The following is a 20242-nucleotide window of genomic DNA, read 5'->3' on the forward strand; positions in this document are numbered from 1 at the left end:
TTTAACTGCAGAGCGATGCCCTTAGGAAGACGAATACGAGGGAAAACAACGTTTCAGATCCCCGATTTAATGTGATGAATGCTGTCTGGATGGATGAACCTGTCTGTCGTCTTGGCTCACAAACAGGTACAGGCTGTTCCACTTACTGCCGTCTCTCTCTCTCTCTCTCTTTTTCTCTTTCTTTCTGCCCTTTTTCTTTCCCTCACCTGCTGCTAGAGTACTTCCAGCTCTGGAAAAGTAACTGATTACATCTCTGCTTCTCTCAGAGAGAGGGAAGAAAAACAGAAAGTAAAAAGAGCTTCTGTTTTTTTCATTAAACTATCTTTGAACTCATCAAAGGAGGAAAAAGGAGCGTTGGGTAAAAGGGGGACTGTGTGCTTTTTGTTTCTTTCATTTGCGTCAACACTTCCTCTTGGAACGACTAACGAGCTGTTTACACGTTTACAGGTTCTGCGTGTTTCAGTATGGAGACTTTTGTCTTTGCTCATTAGGGTTGTAAAACCACCATAAAGTGCCAATAATATGATTCCAACTTCAGTTTTGATCGCAGTTCTACCTCAACCGAGTCGTCTGCTAAAGAGCGAGATTTATTGTTTTATTGTTGCAGTTTTACTGCTTTATGCTCAGCTGGGAGCTCAAATGTTCATTATTGATGTACAGTGGCTTGAAAAAGCGTTCATACCGAGAGAATCCAACAAGCTACGCCAGATGATGCAAAGTTTACATTTATTTTTACAAATAAAACTTTAAAAATAGCACATTTGTATTCAGACCCTCCAGAATCAATAAATCTCTACATGCATTTAGCTCATTTTGTCTCTACAGAACAGATTCTTATTATGTTTTAGGTCTGAACTTTGACTAGGCCAGTGTAACACTTATGCATCCATTGATGCTTTAGCTGTTTAGCCTCAAAGCTTCTGCATCTAACGGGTTTCCTTCAAGGATTATTCTGTGTCTGGCTCCACTTTCTCATCCATTTTGACAATTTTCTCTGTAAAAACCAGTCCAACAGCATGATGCTGCCACCACCATGTCTCCTGAGCTGTGGATCTCTGCAGCATGAACCTCATGGCTGCTTCAAGAGGCTCGATAATGTTGTCTTTAAATTATACAGAAGTTGACTTTTTCTATTCCAAATGCTGAATGCAACTGGCTGTGCTGCATTGTTTTTAGGGGCGTTAGAGTAAAGTCTGCTGATTACAAATGCATGCCACACTTTTTAGAATTTTCTTTGTTCAAAAAGATTGAAAACAAGACGTGCTTCTCTCTTTACGTCGCAGTTATGCAGTACTTTGTCTGCCAAATAAAATCCCGGCAGCTTGAGGTTGAGATGTGAAAAATAAAAGGAGCATGAAAACTTGTAATCAAGTTCCATGTTCGGATTTTTCTGTTTTGTTTTCCTTGCGGTTTTTGTAAAGTTCTGCACACTTGAGCACGAATAATTTATCTCAAATATTTACAGCTGGGCTCGTTTTTAAAAGCAGTAACATTTGGAGTTTTTTGTCAAATCTGGACTGGATTATTTGACACCAAACGCAGATTATTTAAAGCACAGTTTGTGGACTGTGGTAGCTTTAATTTAGTTGTATAAAAAAATAAATAAACTTAGTAAAAACCCTGATTGAATTAAGAGGGCACGGAGACTAAAAAAACAGAACAAATCTAAATGTTCTATGAAGTTAAAGAACATAATTTAAATATAAATATATTTTTTTACTTATTTATTTTTTTATGTTATTCATTTTACAAATTCAGATTTTTAGGCAACAGATTAAGAAATACGACCCGGAAATTGAACGGTTTTCCGTTCTTGTCCAGACTTGTTAAATAACGAAGAGCAAACTGAACCAGCTGCGTTTAAAAGAAAAACAAACAGACATTTTCAGAAAATGGTTTCAAAAAATGGTTTTATTTATTCAATGAAACAACATAGTTTCTTACACTCAGTTGAAGCAGTTATGTGACCACAAACATGAGGGACTTCATTCATTCATTCAAACAAAAGGGAGCTTCTTAAAGAGACAGAGGCCCAATTTCAAGATGTTAAATTACAAAGTCAAAATTCTTTTAAGTCGTGTTTGATGAATACAGCAACTGAAGGTAGCAAATAATTGTTACAGGATTGAAGGGTTGGACAATACAGATCAAACACGTCACAATATAAGCGTTTCGTATCGGTCGATATCGATAATTATTGATTAGTTAATTGTTTTGAATATCTGAAATGCAGCCAAACTGATGGCATGACCTTCTCCTGTTTTACTCACAGTTTTCACTCTTTTGATTTGGCATAGTGACGAAACCTTGAACTGCTGCTGCGCCACTCAGCAGGTTGTTGCTAAGTAACCAAAGAATGAGTGAGTTGCTAGGTTACCAAAGAGAGTGAGATAGTTGATTCCACCAATCTTTCTTAGCTTGCCTTAAGAGGTCGAGAAACTAAAGCCTTTCCTCTGCCTACATCTCCCAGAATGCAGTGCGGCTCTGCACCAGTAGTCAGTGAGTATTCTACATACTAAATATTCTACCAGAAGTGTTATCTATTGATATTGATCACATGTCTATCGCGGTATAAATTGTTATCGATTTATTGCCCAGCTCTATCTGATTGCGCTATAAAGCGGCTGGAATGTACAGAATACTTCTGCTATGAATCTGACATCAGAAACTAATTTATCGGCTTATTTATTTTTGAGACCTCCACCTCTTGTGGCGTTCAGTACTTCTCAGTCCCTGGTTTCGTTTTGTCTCACACCGACTGATTAGGGCTCCACCCTCAGGTCGCCTTTGCAGCGATCACCTCCTCTGCCTTTTGCACCAAACTTCTTCTCAACTCGTCTGACCTTTCAAACTTGTGCCAAGCAGTTCGGCTGACTTCGCGCATGAGCTGAGTTTAGGCACGTCTAGGTGTGAAAATGAGTCTTTTGTGTTGCAGTGCATTTAAGTGAAAATATGTTGAGCAAGTCCAGCCACATCTTTTTGTTGTTTAATTCTTGAGTGTGTTGATGTGATCATTTTTATGCAAGCTCAGACAACAACAACAAAAAAAACCCCCAACCTAATAGTTTCAGATCAGCTTCAGCAGGTTCACACTGTTCTTAGACAGGAAGCATATTAAGAGGAAGCCCTTGATAATTTAGGTCGTCCATTTTTTAAAATTTTTTTAAAGTGTGGACTGCCTCTGCAGTAAAAGACAAGATCACGCTGTGTGGGCGAGGCTGTGTGTGGGCGAGGCTGTGTGTGGGCGAGGCTGTGTGGGGGCGAGGCTGTTTTAACGGCGGTGTCAACATCCACACAAACAGCCTGTAACCTTTAATATTTCAGACGCCGTCTCTCACTTTGCAGCTTTTCTTTAAAGGTCATGTTATATTTACAGAAAGAGAAGAGTCGGTGCAACGACAAGAGGCACTGAAACTGCTTCTTACCCAGACAGGTGCTTCTGTGTGACGGACCCTTTCTGAATCAAAAAGTAAAGGGAATGCACAAGCTGCAGAAATTAAAAGTTGAGCCATTAATTTGATGATGCAGCACTTACAATTTTGACTAGGAATAACTCATTTGCTTTGTGCATCTCTAACTTCACACCCAGCGGTTGTGAAACTGCTGTTAGCATAACAGCAATACTGTTATGAGTGTCAGTGCTAATGAGGAATATTCGCAATATCCTAAAGCTGCGTTTCTGTGTTGACTAAATTACAGGAATGTTGGATGAGTGGTGGATAAACACTCCTTTTTATTTATTTATTATTTCTTTGTTTTGTGGTTGAGAGCTGGAAAACTGAACTGAAACACCAGCGCTGTAAAAACCAAAATAGGAGCAGAAACTTTTTTATCTTCTCTCCGTGTTTAAGCTCTTAGTTTGACTCGTCTTGCCTCTCATAACATGTTTCTCTCATGTTATGAGAGAAACAATTTTCCAACGGACCAAGTACTTTTTAAGGAATTACCGACTTAAAACAGTCTCATATTTTTGATGAAAAGCTACTTGTAAGTTGGCTTTGCCTCATTTGAAGTATACTAAGATATTTGCACTGGAAACTAGACAGCAAAAAGTCTGTCAATAAAGCCTCCAGACGGAGAGGCGCGCGTTGCTGCGCGGCTCCAGAGACGACTGCTGCCATCGCCGTTTTCCACGGTTCAGACGGTGCCGCTAACGTGATGCGCTCTTCCTTCCTGTTTCTGCTGCAGAACCTGTCCGGAAGTGAAGCTAAACAGTTTGATCTTTGTTTTATTCAGAGGATTTCCTGGTGAGCCGAGAGTGAGGTGCCTTTTGGATCATGCCAGCAGGTCTGTCGTGAGTCATTCAGTGAAAAGTGACCTCTGCCCTGTCAACCCGCCACAAAGCACAGAGCGCTGCACTCTGAACTACTGTAGGTGTGATTGGCTTTATTTCTCAGGATGAAACAGAAAATACTTTTTTCTTTTTTTTTCCTTTCAGTGACTCCTGGCGGCACAGACTCGAGAAGACAAAAATCGGGTTTGTTTAAAAGTTTCACGACAGAAAAATAAAACAATTTCAAATGTTGATAAGATATAAAAGAAGGCTTTACCAAATTTAATTCAGTAAAACAGTAAAATTTATCCAGCCTAGTCTGGAACATATCCTTAATTCTGCTTTAATATTTTTAAAAAGTGATGTGATAGCGAACAAGTTTGAATGTTTTATGGGTTTTGTCTCGTCCGCTCAGGTTTCCACTTCACCCCAACAAGATTAGCTTCTCAGGAGAACTGGTATTGATCCTGGTTTTGGTTCCAAAACCAGTTTCAATCTGTGTTTGGGGTCCAGTTTAAACCGCTTAAAATTGGTCACAATGAGAGCTGCACAATCTACTGAACTACGAACGTCTTTGCGTTACGAACGTGTGCGGCGTTGGAGGACGCTCAGCTCTTGACGTCCTGCAGCAGATGTTTGTTTTTTATGGCTAAGATGCTGCGGCTCACGAAGAGCGGCGGAGTCACAGCGATGAAGAAAAACAAAATGAACGCCAGCAGAACGTGGGCTGTTTATGTCTCACTTCGTCACCTGGAAATGTAGTGGAAGTTCAACATCACTGGTGACCAAGAAAAACAGCTGCAGCTCTGAAACAGACGCCTCTGAGAAGCTGCATCCACAGGCAACGGTGGAGCGATTCCACCAAACTGACAAGACATTTGTTTGAGTTAGTAAATTTGAGGCCGACCCAGTTTTACGCTGCGTTCCAGTTGCACTTGGAACTGGGAAATTCTGACTTCTTAGTTGGAAAAATCAACTGGAACGCTCCCCAGAAGTCGGGTTTCACCAGTGGGGAAACTGAGAGTTAGGCGGACTTTGTGTTTCAAGATGGCCGCTCCTCGCATCAGCGGTAGTAAGGATGTGGTGGGGACGTCTATTTTACAAGACACACGTGTGAGAGCGAATCTGAAATCAATGTTGCATGTAAACCAAACAAATTAAATATGGAGTTTGCTTTTGGAAAGTAAAGCCTACACTGCAAAAACTAAATCTTAAATATTTTTGGTTGCGTTTGTAGTTCAAAAATAACTTACACGTAACTTTTCAGCAATAAATTTGAGTTTAAGAAAATAATTTCTTAATACTGATAAAAGTACTGATTCCACTGACAGACTTTATTTATAACAAGACATTTCCAGCATTTTAAAAGCAAAATAATTTTTAGTGGTATTAATATCTGTTTAGCTGTGTTTCTCTTCTGGGTGACAGTATTTCTGGATGAGTGCTTGGTTTTGTGTGTGTGTGTGTGTGTGTGTGTATCCCCATGAGGCAGATGATGTTTGCTTTTGTGTAACATTGTTGACTAAAAACCAAACGTCATGCATACTAGAAAATCCAACAATTTAAATGATTCTGCAAAGATCCAGACAGAATTATGCTACGAGGCTGCAGACGTTTAACCAGAGGGAAGGAGTAAAGTCGAAATGATTTATCTTTAAAGACGTTTGTCTTCCAGCCTGAAGTAAACTCTTGCTCCTTCCGCAGGTTCTTCAGACCCAAAGCTTCAGTCTGATGTGATCTGAGAAAGGACTTCCTTCTAATGTTGAGGAACTTCGACAGCTGTCAGCTGCACTTCTGAATATAAAGCAACATTTAGCTGAAGCTAGGATGTATTTCCTCCTTCTGTTTCAACTCTGCGGTAAGGCAAAGCAAGAACCCCTTTCACTTTTGAACATCTGATAGGGATCTGTGCGATCTGCGTTCAGAAACACCCGAAACTCTACGGCTTCCTCCCCGTGAAGACCACCCCGGTTTATTTTTAGCTCCTAGCGTGGGCTAGCCCCCGTGCAGTCATGGGTCTGAAAGAGAATCTTACTCATTCCTCCTTAGATCTTTCTCAGAACTACCTGAAGGAAATGACAGGTCTTCATGCACGTCATCGCTCTGCTGACCTAAAAATAAAGGCACGTGTGTGTGGTGTGCATGTGTGTGTGTGTGTGTGTGTGTAAACTACAAGGTTTTAAGCACAAAAGTGAGTCGTCAGGAGGAAGAGGATTGTTTGGGTCTTTCGTTTCCAGTAAAATGATTTTATCTGCAAAAGTCTACTCATTTACAACCTCTACACAAAATCTTACCAAGTTTTTTTTGTTTAGCTTCTAGTGCATTTAAAATAAGACAAAACTAACTTGCAACTAACTTCAGCAAGGCATAGGAGCTTGTTTTAAGTGAATATTTCCTTAATATTTATGAAAAAGTACCAGTTCTCCTGGCAGATTATTTCACTTATAACATGGGGAAAATATCTTGTCATAAGTGAACAAAAATTGTCAGTGGAATTAGTTCTTTTTATCATTATTCAAGAGTTACATTTTGCCTAGATGTTACATGTAAGTCAGTTTTACCTTATTTTCAGTGTGCTGAGATGTTTGCACTATACACTAAACCAGAAAATACTTGGTAAGATTTTGCACTGCAAAAACATAAAATTGATTGTTTTGGAGCTTGAACTATGCATTAGTCTTGGGTATAAGCAAAAATAAAAGAAAAGAAAAAAGGAAAGGATCAGGATTTTCTAGACAATTCAGACTTGAAAAATGTTTCCCATTTCTTTCAAACAATTCTTGTTTGGTCCCTGCAAGGTCCTGACTTCACCTCCTCACTTCCTCCCTCCCAGAGATGAACTTCCTCTTCCAGTTCTTGCTCAGCTTTGCTGGTAAGAGACATGATTATTATTATTATTTTTTTTTTTTTGCTCCCTGAGTCTGAATTGTGACTCTTGTATGCTTGTCTGATTCCTGTGGCCTACATGTGTGGACAATTGCAGGAAAGCGACAGAGACAGAGAGAAGCTAAAACATAATTCTGCCTCTGCTGCAGATTGTTGCAAAAAAGGAAATGGAACATTAAGAATAAAGCAGGAAGTCGCAGAACTAATATTATCCTAGAACAGATATAGATGAGTTAAAAGAATCATTCTTTTAGACAGTGTGAATGCAGAAAAGTTATTTTTGTTGGATCACAGTGGAAACTGGCCGGAGAAAAATAACGTTTTTCTCAGTAAAAAGAGTTTCGAGAATGATTTAAAAATGTACACAAATGTACAAACCTTGAGCAGATAATAGCTCCTCATCTTGATATATGGAAATATTCTGGGTAGACTCAGCTCCACCTGCTGCATCTTTTTGGGCTGCAACTAATTTTCAGCAAAAAATATTGAGCCTCTTGATTATTTTAGGAGACAAACAGCCGTTAAAAATGTAGATCGCATGCATGTAGCAAAATCAACAACTGAGGACTGAGGAAAGAAAGATGTGCAAAACGGACTGAGACAGTTTTCTTTATGGTTAGCATTAGCTTCTGCCAATTGTTTTGTGTGTTTAGCAATTTAGCATTAGCATCTGTCAATTTTGTTTGTGTTTAGCGATTTAGCATTAGCTTCTGCCAACTTTTTAGTGCGTTTAGTGGTTTAGCGTTAGCTTCTGCTGATTTTTAAAATCTATTTAGCAGCTTAGTGTTCAGTTATTTGGCAATTTTAGTGCAAAAATTAATTCTCCATGACAGCCCTGGTGGCCAGCTTGAAAATTTAAAAGTTATCAGTAAATATATAATTCTTGTGGGTCCATTTATGTATGATTTGACACCAACAGCATTCATCTGTGGTAAATGCTGGCAGTTGTGGTGCAAAAATAAATCTTCCTTGACGATCATCTTGAAAAATGGCCGCCACCTTGAATTGTTTATGACCAACGCTTATTAAAAAAATAAATAAATAAATAAAGCCCCTGGAAACATCTGTGCCACGTTAAGTTCTTCTATCCACATTGAAATATTAAATTATCTGCTACACTAACTGGTGCACTAGCATGGTGGTGGCAGTATGGTGGTGCTTGGAGGTAACGTTCACTGCCATCAGGATCTGGAGTTTGATGTTGCACAGTTAGGAAGTCAGTGGGTGGTTAAAGGTTAGAAGGTCAAATGCTCTCCTTTCTCCTGCAGTCACTTAATGTCACAGAGATTTTACGCTGATAAAGTTCCCAACAAATGTTGCTTTTATTTAGTAACCCAAATGCCACAGAGATAAGAAATATATAAATATAGAACACAGTGAAGACACACAGCAGAGAGAACTGAGTTTAAAGATGAACTGTTCATTTTCTATATGGATGAACCGTTAAAATCACACAAAAGAAAAGCAATTAAACACAAAGCAAACACCAAACTGCAACATTAACATGTTAAAATGTAACAGCAGAACAACACAAAAGGCTTTTAAAGCAGAAACAAGCACAGTTTTGTCCTCTGATTTTATTTAAATGTGAAGTGTGTCTGACAGCGTCAGGATCAAACAGAAGGACCTCCAGCGCCGACCTTTTGACCCTCAACGCGGACAGAGGGGCTTGCCGTTGCTCTGCCTGAACCAATTTATGAAATCTGCACGCGCCGACTCAACTTCTCCGCTTTTTAAAGTAATTAAACGAGAAAAGACGTCACAGAAAACAACGAGGGTGAAACGTCAGCGGAACGTTGCTGAGGTCCGAACTTTAGGCCTCTGGGAACAAAACGTTTCGTTGTGGTTTTGGGTTTGCGAACGCGGAGGAGCTGCGGTGTCATGCAAGTCACTCGCCGGCGCTGCGAGGTTCAGGGGGGGGCGGAATGGCGGGATCCCGATTAACTCTGTGTGAGCGTCTGTCCGCGTGTGTGTGTGTGTGAGGATGATGCAGCTTCCTGAAGAGGAATAAATTAAGACGAGTGACGACACAAATGTGTTTCAACCGAGCGGAATCTACGCAAGAGCGTGAATCATCGACTAAACGGGAGCAAATGCAAACGAAGCCGCTTCATCGACGTAGCGTGAACCGCCCGGCCAAAAGCACCGCGGAAACGTTCTCATTTTCTACGTTCGCCGTTTCACAGAAGACTCACGCTGGAGATTTTTATCACTCGTTTGGTTCTGCTTGCAGGCTGCGGCCCCCCCTGGAGCGGGAGGGGCCCAGCAGAGAGGCCCCTCTGTCTGCTGCTTTATAACAGAGACGCTGTGTTCAAACTGGGGGTTCAAGGGCCAAAATGAAAAGAAACGCGCACTTGTGTGTGTTTCTGTCTGTGGGGCTTCATGCACACATCACTGTACATACGTGGTGTGTTTACTCTCGTCTTTTGGGGGGTCTTACATTAAAAGCAGGAAGTGATTTTTTTCACAGAAGCTTTGATCTGCCTACATGAGGAACCTTTTGTTCTTTCTTCCTCCTCATTACTGAAGGAAGCCTTCATTGTCCTGCTGCTTCCCTTCATCTCGTGGTTTTCACTCTTTATAGGTTTGCAGTTTTGAAGTGTGCTGCCTCAGCGTTCTGCCCAGCTTCACAGGTTCACTTCAGCTCTTACTATAAGATGTTCTGGTAATTCAGACACACCTTTACTCTGATATCCGCAAGTAAAACCAGCTGTCTTTGAATGTCACCTAATTAGTAACGACGGTCCAGTTTGAGTGTGTAAAACCAAAAGAAACAAACAACGCAGCATCCTGGTCACAAAACGGCTGTTACAGGACTTGGTTTGGGTCATTTGAGATGACCTAGTCAAAGCCCAGACTTGACAGCTGATGTTCACTGGGGCTTCCCATCCAAAGTCAAAAAAAGCTTGAGGTTATATCACAAACAACAATTTGAAGGTTTTAAAGCATAATGTGGCTTGATGGGGGTTTTATTTGGGTGGTTGGGTGAATTTAAATGCACACCACACTTGTCAGATTTTCACCGTTTTAAGAAAAATAATGACAACCACATATCATTTTCCTTCCCTCTTCACAGTTCTGCTCTGTAACCTTAAATCCCAATAAAACACACCAAACGTTTGTGGTTTCGATTAATTCAAAGGCTTCGAATACATTTCCACGGGACTAAAGCCTCAAATTAAAGCATTTTTCGTCTTTTTTTTTTTTTTTTTAACAATCTCTTTAAATACTTTAAGAGCCATGTGGGCGCTCGTATGTTTTACGGCGAGCCCAATTAGCCAAATGAGAGCGTATTTGTGCTGACTAAGGTCTGCTGCCGATGCAGGGAAACCCCTCTGCAGCGCGGCGCTCACCTCTCCCTTTCTCTCTGACTCCTTTCTTCCACTCACCATTCATTGTTCTTACTGTAAAATCAAACAGTCATCGCCGCCGTCGTCTTCCTGCAGAGGAGGGGCCGGGGCCCGGCGGCCGCTGCTGAGGAAGTGCAGCGCGGGGCGGGAGGCCTTCGCCGGAGGGGGTCCCAGCAGGGAGGAGGAGCAGGGGGAGGCGGAGGGCAGCGGAGCCACGGTGGCCCTGACCCTGCTGCTGGGTCCAGGCTGGCGGTTTGGAGGCTGCGGCGAAACAACACACACATTGTGTCCGTGTGTGCAGAGGAAACCTCCTCGAGATCAAGAAACACATTTTACACACATATTTATCTAATTTGTAACTGTGGATGGTAAAGTGTTGTTGGACTGAATTAAGCTGAGTTGAGATGTAGATCAAAAACAAGAGCCATGATTTCCATGATTTATCGTTTTTCTACCAAAAACCGGATAACAAAGTTGTCAGTCTGGTGCTTTGGGCTCAGCTAGGACTTTTATTTTGAAGGACGATTTTATTACCAGAAACTTCAGAATTCGTTTTATTTGTTGTTTCGTTTTTATTTTTTTTTTTTGGCTTATTTGGGATATTTAAAATGCCTTCCAGTTTCAGAGTTAAATATTCATTAGAATTTAAAGTTGAGAATGTTGTGTTTTTACATTATTACTATTATTTTCCTTAAAAATGGTCTCAAAACTACAATACTATCGTTTATCGCAATAACTTCTGGGACTATTTATCGTCCAGCAAAATTTGCTATTGTGACAGAGTCAGTGACGACATCCGTGAGAAAAAGCCTGAAGGAGTCTGAATGCAGGTCTTGAGGGAACATTTTCTCCACGTTTTGCAATTTGACGTTTTGAAAATAAATTCATGGAAACACAGTAATTTTGAAAAAACTCACGTTTTTTGCGCTGGGATGAGGTGGATTTTTTTTTTTTTGGCCGAATCAAATTTGATTCAAAACTGCAATGGAAACACTTTTCACAACACAAGTCCTAAGATCAACTAGTGGATGTCACTGGCGCCTGATTGAGCTTAAAATATTTAGCAAAAAATCCATTCATCCGTCCAATTTTGGGTTAAAAAATTGGGTAAAAAAATACAGAGTTTAAAATGTAAAAATGTGTGGGAATAATTCACGTATGTTAATCAGTTCAGTGTCAAGACAGACTCTTGGTTCATTAGAAAAGTATTTCAAAAATAACTCATCTCCTTTAAACAAAAGTGATTTGTTTTCAGATTGGCAGGTTTTTTGGAACTGAATCATTATAGTTCTCAAACTTTCAATCTTCTTTGTCTTATTCTTAGAGTACAAAGCAAAAACAAGGTTCAGCAGATTCTAAACTAATTTAAGAAATAAAAAAATAGGACGAAGACGAGTAAAAAACAGAGTCCTGGACATTGTCTTGCACTGAAGCGAACTATTTGCATGTCAGCAGCTTATCGGTCATGATGAGTCACACGGCACCGCGGGGACAAATTGAAATAAAATGGCAGCTTGATGTGCGAGTTCTCAAGCAGGAGGCCGTTTGGAAAATGGGTTTAGCTTGAATGAACGATTAATAATGTTGTGAAAAGACAGTAGGAGTCAAAGCACGGCGATGTCTGCACAGGATCAACGCTGCAACAAGAAACACGAGTTGGCCGTTAAAACTCTTCACCGGAAATACGACGACAAATAAACGCAACGTTTTTTTTCTAAGAAATTGAATTTTTTTAATCCGAGAAGAATCACTTTTTGTTGCAAGTCTGTTTTTATTTTAAGTAATCTTGCTTTTCAGACGGCCTCACCACAGCCTTGCTGTGTCACTGAGTTTAATTGGCTGTTATGAGTCACTCTGGAAATATTGAACTACAATAAAAGAATGATTCAAAGAGAATTAGTTTGACTCAGCAGGACTTTCTGTCTTAATGTTCAAAACTTAGAGCCGAGCGTGACTTCTGATCCCAGCAGCAGCATCACCGCAGCAGAACAGCTTCTAGAGTTTTAACTTCTTATACTTTTAATGCAAAAAAAAAAAGATTAAATACCAACGGCTTAGTGTTTAGCATGTTGCATTCATCTTAAAAAGAAAATAAGTTGCATTTAGAAATTGACTGTTTGATTTTGGATCTCAAGTACAAAATAAATAGAGCGTTGATTAATAGATGAATAAATAAATTGAGAAAATCAATCAATTGATTAAAAATATACGTTATATGAGTAAAAAAAGAAGCAAATAAGTAAAATAAAAAAATCCATTAAATGAACTACACCAAATAATAAAATAAAAAAAAAATGCAATAAATAGATAATAAAAAATGCAAAATAACCAAATAACTGAGTAAAATAAGTAAATGAAATAAGTAAATAAATGTGAAGCGGGGAATATGAAAATGTATGAACCCCCTCCCACTTAAAGTTTGGTCACATTAAACAAAACCAAAAGTCCCTTTTAGGAGTCGGTATCTACTGGTTTTAGTTCAGGTCTTTTGTTTTTATTCGGTGGCTGTAAACAGTCTAAATAAAAACAACATTAGGAAATTAATTTGCCTTTTATTAAAATAGATTATGCTAAATGTTACTTTTTAGGTCTGACCGAGCTCAAAGGTCAAAATTAAAGAATAAAAATAGTTTGCAGTATTTGACTACCCAAAGCAGAACACAAAGAAACTTTTATGTTTTCCTGTTTATTTGGACTTTATTTAGTCTTGTCTGTGTGAACTCTGCACTGCCATCTAGTGGGTCACCCAGGAACTAAAGACGTGAGGAGGAAGTTATCCTAAAAAGAGGCTAAATTTAAGCTGTCCTAGTTTTTATGCGTAATTGGCTCTGGAACCGCGGCGCCAACGTTTCCGCTGCTCTATTATTTCCATGAGGAGCAGCTGTTGACCTTTACCTGCCGCTGCTGTCGGCCGCCTGTGTTCCTGCTGCTTTCTGCCGCCTGCGGCTGCTGCTCTCTGTGGGCGGCTGCCGACTGGAGCCTGAAAGAAAGAGAAAGAGATGCGCGATAAGCCCCTCATGTTGTCATTCCTCGTCTCCCTCTCTCTCTGTGCTTGAGGAGGATTTTACGGTGGGAGCGGATAAGGCGGCCGACCTGTACGGGTACCGTGGCTGTGAGAGGAGCGCTCTGCTGCGGAGGTGCTGGTACAGGTTGCTGCTCAGCAGGAGAGGGTTCAACACAAAGTCCTCATCCAGCTGAGAGAGGCAACTCTGAGACGCACACAAAACATAAAAACCTTAGAGGAACAAGCGCAAAATCCTTTTTTGTTTCTAGTAAATATTGTTCAAGACACTCATAAAATGTGCCTGTATGTATATATACTGTAACATTTTAGAAACTGTGGTCTTAGTCTAACCTAAATACTCGGTTTTATGAAGCTATAAATTAAGTAAACACTAATTTCCAGTAAAATGTACATATGTTTTTATTTTGAATATTTATTAGCAAGTAAGTAAAGATTATTTATAAAGTGCCTTCAACAGCCACAAAGTCATATACAACATAAATAAACATTTCATGTATACATGATATGATTATTAAAGGTAAAGAAGCATAATAAAATCATGATAAATTGGAATATTTTCCTTCATCACAGCTCATTATTCCTACTAGAATGAATGTAGCTTACATAAATTTGACGACAAATACATATATAGATTGAAAAGATTCACATTTATTCACTTTTGCATACAAGCTGTGAAAATCTTGCCAGATTATTAAAAATATTGATAAATTGGAAAGTTTTACATCCAGTTTTACACTCTTAAGACTTTGAATATGTTGCTATGAAGTGTGAGTGAAGGAAAAGTACAGATTCTTATTGACTATTTTCATGTGTTTAATTAAAATTAACCTTTTCAACAATAACAGAACATTTTTTCTGAGTTGCGGAACAAGAAGAAGGGCATCATCTTTGCCAGCTTTTATAATAAAATCTACTTATATCAACAAATATATTTCTATCTAGTGCAACTTCCATTAAACAAACCGATGTTACTGAACCTGTATGCTCTGCATGGCATTCGGGGAGGGGTTCTGATTTGAGACGGGCAGAGAGCAAGGCAGCAGCAGCTCTCTGGAGGCGACGGGCTTCAGGAGGAGGGAGACAGACGGAGACGGCTGGAGGACGTAGTGGGAACACACACCTGCGCCAGGTACGACAAGAGGATGTGAAGACATGAAGTAATAAACTGTGTGTTTGTCTTTGAGACACAGACCTGAGCCTCCAGCTGGGGATTTCTTATCAGGCTCCACCATCAGCAGCAGGAACAAGTCTTGATTCTGAAGGTGGACGAAGGAGAAACTGCATTAGAAATCGGCTTTCAGTGTGCGGCAGAGAAATATAGAGAACTGGCGCAAAGCAGTCATAGCAAATGAAGGTGATAAAAGAAATCAACCATGTGTCATTTGTCTCAACATTAATTCATGTTAAACAATTACTGACTTGTGATATTTTCATTTTGAAATGAAAATGCAGCAAATGGCTTAACCAAAAGTATAAAACATTGCAGACTTGTAAAATGGAAGTCCTCCAGACCACTAGAGGGAGTCGACCACCAAATCATATGTGATCAGACCTCAGTAGAAAGTTTGTAGGGGAAGAAAGAAAAGGCACGCTATACTGCATGTCTCTATCAGACATGTTGCCTTTTACAACATTATGGAACAGCAGGATATTTACGTAGTTAATGTACTCCAGACTCCCCCTAGTGGTCTGGAGCACTTCCATTTTGTGGAGCAAGTTTGCAGCCTTTTTGTACTTCCTGTTGCTATCCTGTTTCTATTTCCTGTGATTGCAGCATGTTTTTTTGTGTGTACATCTGTGTTTTATGTGTTTGCAGCACATTTCGCCCTGCTGCCCAACGTAAGAAACAAAATCATTGATATGTCAGAGTCTGGAAAGGATTACAAAGCTAAGGATTTGAATGACCCCCAGTGAGAAAAGAGGTAAACCTTTCTGAAAGGGACGGGGAACAAAAATTACTCCAAAAATGTAGTGACAAGGCGACGAGATCACAAAAGGACCTGGAGCAAAGCCTTAAGCATGAGAGGCCTCACTTCCTTTGGCGGAGGTCAAATAATCATGATTCAGAAAAACAAAAGAGACTCAGCAACAACTGCCTCCATGGGAAAGTTCCCACCACCAAAACCACTGCTGACCAAAAAAAACACAATGAATAAATATGAAACAGAACCGAGATGACTGCAGGTTTCACCAACTCAAATGTGAAACTTAAGACACTCTTGAATGAACTTTAAAACCTGTACCAAGGTTATATATCAATCACTAGCTAAGACCTCTCAGTGGGTCAGACGAGTGCTTGAAAAGAAAAGTCCTGCAAGAAAAAAATTCTGCCATGACAAAATGAAATACCTGTGATTAATGTATTTAATACCAACTTGAATTTAAAAATACATATTTAAGACAATTTAAGGCCTTAATTTTGGATGCATAAATTTAACACGTTTAAGAGTGTACAGACATGTTGAGAACAATGAAGCACAAACAAAACCCCAAAACAAAATAAAGATTTCCCCAGGGCCTAGTCAAAGTCTGGACTTTCTCTGTTTGAGAATCTCTAGAGTGGCTGAATTAAAAGAATTCTGCAAAGAAGACTGAGCCAAGATTGCTCCATATGACTTAAAAGACTCATTGTCAACCATGTTGGTTTGGATAGTTTTCTTTTCCTTGAATAAATCAATAAACAAGATTTAGAAGGTAGCAGATTTTTGTAATCAAACACCAGATACTTAAACAAGCCAGTGTGAGAACAGGAGATATAGAATAAAAGCAATAAGTCCATATCTTTTCTGAACTGCTTCAAGCCTGAAAGCCGATGACATCACCAGAGGCCTGCGGCTGTTTTCTCAGGCTTCGTTTAGCTCGTTTTTATTCTTTCACTTTCCTCCTTAGCTTTCTGGGCTTTAGGTCTTAAGACGGACTTCTCTTTTTCTGTGTGACTGCAGCTTTTTCAGCATTTTGAGGCAAGTCACAAAACCCACTGGTCAGTGAGGTGTGTCTGTAAGTTTACTTTCTTAAACAGTGCCTGCTTTCTTGTGTTCTTTTGTTATCAAAGCCAAGTGTTTTCAGAATAATGTAGAAATTAAAAAATGACATTGCACTGCTGTTGGAATAGAGTTGAAGCGACTGTATGTCCTTCTGAAGTTATATTTTTATATATAATATTTAGTTTGCTACAAAAGAAGAAAAAAACAAATCATTGTGCATCTTTAACATCAATAGATGAACTTGGCATGTCCAAACCTTAAACCCTTATCACCCGGTGAAGCTAATTACCTTTATAGCTGTTTAATTGTGAGTAAAGCCATGAAAACCAAAAATGTAATTTCATACATAAGCCACTCACACTAAGGATACTATTATAAATGTTATGGTGCCATTCTGCTTGGAATTTGGCTGATAAACTCAGTAAATAATTTTAACCTGAGCAGTAAAAAGACATATATAGTCTCACTAATGCCTTCTACAACTGATATATCTGGATAGACAGCATGATAAAATTTCTAAAACTGATTCTAATTTTGTATTTGAAGCTTTTTGGCAATGCTAAGCAACTAAGGAATGGATAGTGTTATAAAGAAATATCTCAAATTTACGTTCAGTTGTAGTAATGGTAAATTCTCTGCATGGATTTCGATTATATATAAAATGTTGAATAAGTAATCAATTACAGAAGTACTTGTGGTAAGACTGGGAATAAAAGTTTCTAGCACAGTGCAGTAAATAAATATTTCAGTATTTAGCTGTATTTGAAACACTGCAGGATGAAAACCAAATGCTGTTCGAAATTACTTGTTGAAATTCAGTTCGTAAACCGATTTCATATGACAAAAAAGTGAGATTTGCAGTATTTACAGAACTGTAATAATGAAAAAAAGATAAGAGGTCATTTAAAAACATATATTTTGGCTAAGTTTGTAAGTCTTGCTTGAGAAATAGTGTCAATTAGACTGAATGTTGTTTCATTCCTTAAGTGCCTGGTGGCTCAAATTGGCATCATACCTAAATTTACACTAATTTTAGGTGCAATTCAAATTCAAAAACACTTTATTAATGTTCAAAGTTATAATCATAGCAATAATTTTGCACATCTGGATACATTTTACTGTCATCAGTGGGAGAATAGTGTTAGCTTGTTTACACACCCGCAGTGTCTGGCAGAGTGCATGGAAAAGGCTGTTGTTGGTCTCCATCTCGTCCCAGTCCAGCTGCCAGCAGGTGGTGGGCCGGATCACCAGCGGCAGCCCGTACAGCACACTCTCACACACTCCGTCTGCATGCAGGACCCTTCAAAACACACAGTCTCACTTGAGATTATAAGCATACAAGACTGAAGGAAATATGAGGCTTTTGTTTTAGATGTTTTATAGCACTAGTGGCCTTTATTCATAGAAGTTAGATAGGAAATGGGCTGAGAGAGATGAAGGGAAAATATGCAGCAAATGGCCCAGAATCAGTAATGGAACCTTGAATGGCTGCATTATTGACCAAAATCCTTTATTCGGAAATGTTTGGTGACTAGATGCTGCTAAAAATACTCCTGACGTGAACCGTCATCTCTGCAGGTCCTTCACAGCGTAAACTTTTCATTTCTTCTGAGAACTTCCTTAACTGCAGGTTAATGCTGTGACTCATTTATGTAAAACACTTTTTTCCTGAACACAGACGCACACGTAACTGCTCTTCCACAAAAAATGCAAACGCCATGCAAATCAGGATAACTGATGGAAACAGGCCTATGTCACTCCAAACACCTCGGTCTCTACATTCTGTTGTGAAGGCACAAAGGTGTGTTTGACTTAGAAGAAGTGTGCATCAGTTTGTGGTGCTGTTTGTGTGTGTGTTTATGTTTACAGGAGTCAGTGACATCATCTCTTGAACATCAGCCAAGTATCTGCTGTTTGGTTCTCAGACGTAAACATATGCAAAGCAGCAGTATAATAGATACTCATAAATATGAGAAACAAAGGAAAATAAAAGGAAAATATGGATTTCAAGCACTAAATAACTTTCACTACTTATATAAACAACATAAAATTGCAACAACTTGATTTCATTGCACTGAGAAGCAGACAATAGTTTGTAGCCAATCAAAGTGAAATGAAGGAATAATTAAGAATGAAGAAGGAAATTAATTCCACTTCACAGTTATACACACGATTGTATTGATCCATCACATAAAATCTAACTAAAAAGCACTGAATTTAGAGGCCAAAATGTGAAAAATTACAAGCACTACTTTCTCAAGGCCCTGCGTTTCATTTTGTGTTTGCTTCCAGTAGAATCTGTTATCTATAAATCAAAACTTCACAAAAACATCTCATGGTTTTCCGTCTCGGCTGCTAACTCATTCTTGTGTTCTCCCTCTCCCAGAAGCAGAAGAACGTGAACAAAAGGATGCAAAGCACATGGAGGACATAAACAAGTCAGTCCAGAAAACCGTCTTTTAGCCCCTGTGAAGTTTTTCCGCTCGGTTTCACTCGTTCCGATACGCTTCAAACATCAGAGCAGAACAAAGCGTCCTCTAACACGATGAGAGAGTTTCATCTAAGAAATATTCCGCTGCTCCATGCAGTCAGAAAGAAGGCATTCATAGAGATTCTACTGGAGCGAGGTTTCATCACACGGACGGCAAAGGGCTCGCGTGTTTCTTCTCTTCCTCTGTTTCATCAAGCCAGACACAAAATTAGGAAGAGTGAACGTGGCAGAAACAGGAGGGAAGAGGACATTCATGTTGTGTTTTTTGAGGAGATGAAATGAAAAAGAAGCATCCGCTTCGTTTATCTTGTCAATAAAAAATAAAATATATGTCCAGGGTTTGTACACTTTTCCCACAGTAAAATTGAAGCACTTTCCAAGCATTTTCAAACCTTTCCAGCCCCACACTTTGGAGATAAACCAATACAAATGAACTATAAATTTACTATTATATGACATCATTTATTACTATTATTAACTAATAAGATAGGGACATCTTATGTAGCCAAATTTGATGCTTTGAGATTTCAATAATGTTGTTCAGTGTAAAAAATATAAGTCAATCTTTTTTTTCAATTATGCAAGTCAATAAGTCATTAAGCCAAAAAAAAAAATCATGCTAATGTAAATGACCTTCCTGCTCAAATTAAACGTTAAAACACCATAAGCAAAGAAAGGTACAAAAAATTGTCTTGCTAAGTTTTGTGGCATTTAGCAAGTAGAAATAATTTTGATAATTATAACTCATCCAAAACAAGAGCAGTTTGGTCTGATTTAAATTCAGACAGTGAGAAAAAAAATGTCTGTTTTTATTGAAAACATTTGGTTTCAAATGGAAACAACATTTTCCAGTTCAAGTTTTCAAGCAAATATTAGATTAGACTTTATTACAAAACTGTGCAGGGTGAATATTAAGCACTTTCCAAAATTCAGGCATTTTCAAGGATTTCAAGCACCAATATGAGCTCTGTCTTGCAGATCCTGAGGCTCAGAGTTTGTGGTTTTTCTCCTTCACTTACTTGATCACTCTCAGCCTCTGAGGAGTCGGGCTTTGATTTCCGGGGCCCTTGACCGCCGGCAGGAAGTCTCGAATGCTCTCTGTCTTAACGCCCAGGCTGGGGGTCGAGGGGACGAGGGCGGGGCTTATCAGACGCTCCAGCATGTCACACTTCACACAAACTGCACAGGTGGGACAGAACATTTCACTGAGTTTGTTTAACGTTTGAGCTTGTG

The 20242-nt window shown here is 39.2% G+C and overlaps 1 protein-coding gene and 1 long non-coding RNA gene across 7 annotated transcripts in view; one reads left to right on the top strand and one right to left on the bottom strand.

The window, feature by feature from the left end:
• The window catches only part of m1ap (meiosis 1 associated protein), a 74844-nt gene that overhangs the window by 27754 nt on the left and 26848 nt on the right, over positions 1 to 20242 (bottom strand). For 3 of the 6 annotated variants that reach the window (XM_008435949.2, XM_008435946.2, XM_008435947.2), the window contains exons 6-12: positions 20029 to 20188; positions 17677 to 17818; positions 14727 to 14790; positions 14512 to 14654; positions 13603 to 13718; positions 13405 to 13489; positions 8675 to 10770 (exon numbers count right to left, since the gene is read on the bottom strand). In XM_008435949.2, coding sequence (XP_008434171.1) covers positions 10561 to 10770; positions 13405 to 13489; positions 13603 to 13718; positions 14512 to 14654; positions 14727 to 14790; positions 17677 to 17818; positions 20029 to 20188 — 920 coding nt within the window. In that variant the 3' untranslated portion in view covers positions 8675 to 10560. Of the gene's footprint in view, positions 1 to 6705; positions 7143 to 8674; positions 10771 to 13404; positions 13490 to 13602; positions 13719 to 14511; positions 14655 to 14726; positions 14791 to 17676; positions 17819 to 20028; positions 20189 to 20242 lie in introns of those variants that run through there. The other 3 variants (XR_536175.1, XM_008435950.1, XM_008435951.2) reach the window with 2 other exon arrangements.
• Positions 1952 to 14795, top strand: LOC103480774 (uncharacterized). Its single transcript, XR_001777576.1, has 4 exons — positions 1952 to 4370; positions 5978 to 6131; positions 7072 to 7145; positions 14719 to 14795. It is a non-coding gene; the product is annotated as an uncharacterized LOC103480774 (long non-coding RNA).

The sequence above is a fragment of the Poecilia reticulata genome, linkage group LG18 (assembly GCF_000633615.1).
Source record: "Poecilia reticulata strain Guanapo linkage group LG18, Guppy_female_1.0+MT, whole genome shotgun sequence".
Taxonomy (NCBI): domain Eukaryota; kingdom Metazoa; phylum Chordata; class Actinopteri; order Cyprinodontiformes; family Poeciliidae; genus Poecilia; species Poecilia reticulata.